We start from the raw sequence: 5087 nt of genomic DNA, 5'->3' as shown, positions 1-5087 counted from the left end.
AAGAATGTTTCATTGACATTAAATTATTGCATAAGGTGTATTTCGGAGGGGGTTCATTTCTGATAATATAGGATTTGGTAAGGTCCTGTGAGGGTTCTTACTATTTTACAGAAATGTCCGCGTTGAAGAGAATATAATATATTTCGATAGATGAAGAATTGGCATATCTAATCTAAGTTATTAGTTCCCTCGAAAATGTACCATTCATTTTGTTGTATACAGAAAAACACTCTTTTGTGAAAATTTCTCAAATCGACAACAGATGGACTTCCTTCAATATTCTGTAAGCGTTATTCTGTATTCTGGAGCGTTGCCGTCTCATTAGCCATTTTGTCTGCTCGATCGTTACCAGCAAAGATGTTTTAAATTTTAGGTAAAAAACAACCCCTCGTTTAACCCTGTATAATATGACAAATTCTAAAGTTTATAAAAAACTGAGTTTACGAATTTAAGTTGTTATAATTATATACAGGTTGCTAAAAAATTCATCAAAATGAAGCTAAAAATAACAAAAATAAAACATTTTAAATTTGACCAAAAAAATTTCCGTTGCGTTTTTTTTGCATCTGAGTGTAGGTGGTATCTAATATTATTGGGGCGTTGCTATTTAGGATGAATTGTATATGTTTCAACGTCTTGTAAATTGAAGAACTTCAATTAAAAAATGTTTTGAATTAATATATGGATATTCCATAATTAAGAGTATGGGGAATTCACCTATGATACAAGGAAGAATATCCAGATAAGGCTTAAAGACTCTCCACTGGTGTGGTACGAAAGACACCCAAAGATAATCGGAGACCCTAATTGTATCTAAAGGTTGTAAGTAATATTTTCTGGCAGAGTTATAGACAACATCACCATAGTCTAGTTCAAATAGTGTAGAATTTTATTACTTAATAGTTCTACAACTTCAACTACTTAGTAGAAGAAGACAAGTTGGATAACAAATACAAATCGTCATTTGAAATTACCAAAATTCTTAATTATTTTGAGATGTGTGAGACACTTTGAGTGAGTGAACTATCCAAGATCCATCCAAGAAACCTATATTGCCCTTCACTAGGAATGGGATGATTCTGGTATTTAATATCATCAATTTGAATACAACTTCTTATTTTGCAGAAGTGCATTACAGATGACTTGGCAGCAGAAAAGGAATGCCCAGTGCAATTAGACCATTTTCGATGGGAATTAAAATTTTGTTGGATTGGAGTACCTGTTATTTTAGTACCTAGTATTTATAAAAGTCTTGTTACTCGATTAGAGTCAAGGGTTGAAAGACTAATTGACCATAACACACCAAAACACTTATTTGTGTATGTGCAAAAAGTGCAGAAGTGTTTTGGTGTATTGTGGTGAATTAGTCTTTGTGAATTGTCAATTTTGCTCTTGATACTCGTATGAAAAATCTGCTAAACTGGATACGAAGGACGAAACTTAAGAATCATAGTAAGTTTTTTTTTCAAACGCCACAAAAGTATTAATTTTAGCGACGTGATTGACAACATAAAAAATTAATTTTAACGCTGAGGCATAAAAATAAAGCACTTTTACGCCTAAGCACAAAAGTACAAAAATGTATTATTAACCTGACATAAAGTGTCATATTCAACGAGCGTAACCATTGTTTATATACAGGGTGAGTTTCCTACGATGTTCTCTAAGGGTATCTCGGAAAATACTGAAGATAGAGAGTCGGTTAAATGGAGAAAGAATTGCAGTTTTGTAAGGTCATAAATATCCGCCTTTTAGATTTTTGAAAAAGTTCACGGCTTACTAGATATTTCGAAAAAAAAAACAAATTTTGGCTATTTTAAAAATTGTCCCTAATTCCATTATAAACTATTTTAGACAAAAAGTTTTCAGATAAAAGTTGTAAATAATCATATTCTAATGAGTCTGTATTCTCCGATTTTTTCTAAAGCCTGTTACTTATGACTTATGACACAAACATTTGTTTTTTTAAAAGGAAACCATAGTTGGCCATGACTTCATAAAAAGCGCCATTTTTTAATCTTCCAGCGATATAAGCTATAATATGTTTTATTCAAAAAATTACTGAGTTATAGCCAATTTTTATCTTTCTTGACTAATTTAACTTAGTTGGTATGGTGTTCTTATTTTGTTATGATTTATAACTTATAAAAAGACAAAATATATTATTAAACGGCTGTTTACAATTTACATTAGGGGTGACCGGGGTCAATTGTAACACGGGTCAATTGAAACACTAATCAAAACTTTTTTCCCGTACAAGCTAGAAACAAACTGCGCTCAGAACTTTTTACCCTATATCGGGGACTTTCTTTCGCATATATACGTAGTGCGAGATTTTGTGTTTTTACAAGTATCTACGATAATAATTATGTATGTGTAATTGAATCTTATACACTTATTATACACTTATATCTTATTACACATTTGGTTCGGTGTCAGTTTTAAATTATTTAGGCCATTAACTTAACTTTATTTTACGTGGGTTAGGTTTTCAAATTAATTTAGCTTGTAGTAAATATGGTGCCATTTATTTCAAAATGTCGCTTGGGGTCAGTTGTAACGGGGACGTTTCAATTGACCCCGTCTTCTTGAAAAATAAATTAATTAGTTTATTTCATTTCAGATGCCCCGTAAAAGAATCCTAAAAACTGATCGATCAAGTCGAGATATATCTTTATACGAATCGGCGTATGCAGAGCTCCAAAATGGGCTTTCTCTACGGCTAGCTGCTAATCAATTTGGGATCTCTCATGTGTCTTTGTTGAGGTACAAACGAAAGAAAGAAGCTGCGGCAAACACTGAAGGTCAAACAACTGTTTCAATGGGGTATACACCTGCGACTAAAATGTTTAATGCACTTCAAGAAACCCGAAATGGTAAATTACATAAAAAAAGCTGCAAACATTTATCAAGGCTTGTCAACTAAAGATATTCGGAAACTTGCGTTTGAATTAACCAATAAATATAATATAGATAAACCGGACACTTGAATTAAAAATGGCATGGCGGGAGAAGACTGGTTTTCTGGTTTCATGTCAAGACACCGTGACTTATCAATAAGAGCCCCACAAGCAACCAGTTTAGCCAGGGCAACTAGCTTCAATCAGGCAAATGTTTCTGTATTCTTTGATAATCTTGCCAAAGTGTTGGATCGCGATATATTTGAAGCAAAAGACATTTACAACTTAGATGAAACTGGCGTAACAACAGTCCAGAAACCTAATCGAATTGTGGCAAAAAGGGGCACGAAACAAGTGGGTGCAATTACCTCACAAGAACGTGGTACACTCGTAACAGTTACGGTAGCAATAAATGCACTAGGCAATTCGATTCCGCCAATGTTTATATTTCCTAGACTACGCTTTCAAGAGCATTTTATTCGTGATGATCCACCAGGGTGTGTTGGTGCTGGAAACGGGTCTGGATGGATGCAAGATAAAGAGTTCGTCTTGTTTTTAAAACATTTTCAAAAGCATACAAATTCGTCACAAACTCATAAGGTTTTACTTACACTAGATAACCATTCATCCCATATTAGTATAGATGCTCTGGACATTTGTAAAACTAACGGAATAGTAATGCTTTCCTTTCCACCCCACTGCTCGCATAAATTGCAGCCCCTCGACCGAACAATTTTCGGTCCTTTTAAAAAAGCAATAAACTCTGCTTGTGATGGTTGGATTCGTAGTCACCCTGGCAAACCGATGTCTATATATGATTTACCCGGAATTGTCTCAATAGCATTGCCCTTAGCTCTAACACAAAGCAACATTCAAGCTGGTTTCAAGTGCACAGGGATATATCCATTTAACAGGGATATTTTTTCCGAGACAAATTTCTCTCCATCTTTTGTCACCGACAGGTTGCCTCCAACTGAACCTCCAGCTAAACATCCTAGTTTAGATACAGGCAACAACTTGAATCACACAGTTTCAACTTTGGAAGAAGAAAACCCTACTCCGTCAATATCTGTCATCGATAGAGAACCCCCAGCCAAGATTCCCTCCACTAGTTTAAATACAACTTTAGATGAGTTTCAAAATCCTATCCCATCGACTTCTCGAGGTCCACGAAATTCTGACACTTTGGACAAAGTTACCACCCAAAATGACACTTTTTCACCGGAAGCTATTAGGCCTTTTGGGAAAGCTCCACCACGAAAGATGCCAGCAAGAGGAAAGAAAAAAAGAAAGTCCACCGTGTACACCGATACACCAGAAAAAGATGATATAGAGAGGGAGATAAACAAAAAAATCCGTCAAAAGAAAATAGAAAAAGTCAAACGGAATATAGGAACAGACGAAAAGAAAAAGAAGATTCCGAAAAAAACGCCCGCGATAATAAGAAAGGAGTCATCTAAAGATTCTACCGACGATGAGGAAGATGCATGTTTTTGTTTAGTGTGTGTGGAACCCTTTAAAAACAGCAAGCCGGGTGAAAAGTGGGTGCAATGTATGGACTGTAAAATGTGGTCGCATGAAGCATGTATATCGCAAGAGTTTGCATATTTTATTTGCCATAATTGTGAAAGCGATTAACCAAAAATTTAAGGTTAAGTGTTACATATTAATAATTAAGCACCATCAGGTGTTTTTTTTTGTTTTCACGCGTTTTTGAAAGTGTTATTTTATATTTCTTCATTCCTATTAATGTTCCTCCTCATAAATAGAATATTAATTTGTGTTAATTTTGTTGTGTTGTTATGAGGCAATTTTTTTATAGTTCCTACTTGATTTGGATTTTTTATAGTTCCATTTTTTGACTGAAAACCGAAAATAAAAAACAATATCGGTTTTATTTGGTATATTTTCCTTTTGTTACAATTGTCCCCATAACGTGTTTCAACTGACCCTTGACCGGGGTCGTTTGTAATATTATGCACCATCCCTTATTTTTGTTTACATATTTGTTTTTGCTTATCTATAGTTTAATTTAACTACGAGGTCATGTATATCAAGTTCCCAGCTATATGTTAACATAAATTTAAAATCGAATTTAGTAATTTTCTAGCCAGAAAAAATAAATTTGTACAAAATGGTTCAATTGACCCCGGTCTCCCCTACACAAACTAAAACTTAAAAAATAAT

The 5087-nt window shown here is 34.1% G+C and overlaps 1 protein-coding gene across 1 annotated transcript; it reads left to right on the top strand.

Moving 5' to 3' along the window:
* Positions 1–3002: 3002 nt before the first annotated feature.
* Positions 3003–4538, top strand: LOC115885835. The gene has a single exon (XM_030904861.1). The coding sequence runs from the start codon at positions 3003–3005 to the stop codon at positions 4536–4538; it is 1536 nt and encodes a 511-aa protein (XP_030760721.1).
* The last annotated feature ends 549 nt before the right edge of the window (positions 4539–5087 follow it).

The sequence above is a fragment of the Sitophilus oryzae genome, unplaced genomic scaffold, assembly GCF_002938485.1.
Source record: "Sitophilus oryzae breed Bouriz unplaced genomic scaffold, Soryzae_2.0 scaffold_425_pilon_pilon, whole genome shotgun sequence".
NCBI lineage: Eukaryota > Metazoa > Arthropoda > Insecta > Coleoptera > Curculionidae > Sitophilus > Sitophilus oryzae.
Note: the sequence above shows the minus strand (reverse complement) of the source record. Positions and strands in the feature narration are given on the sequence as shown.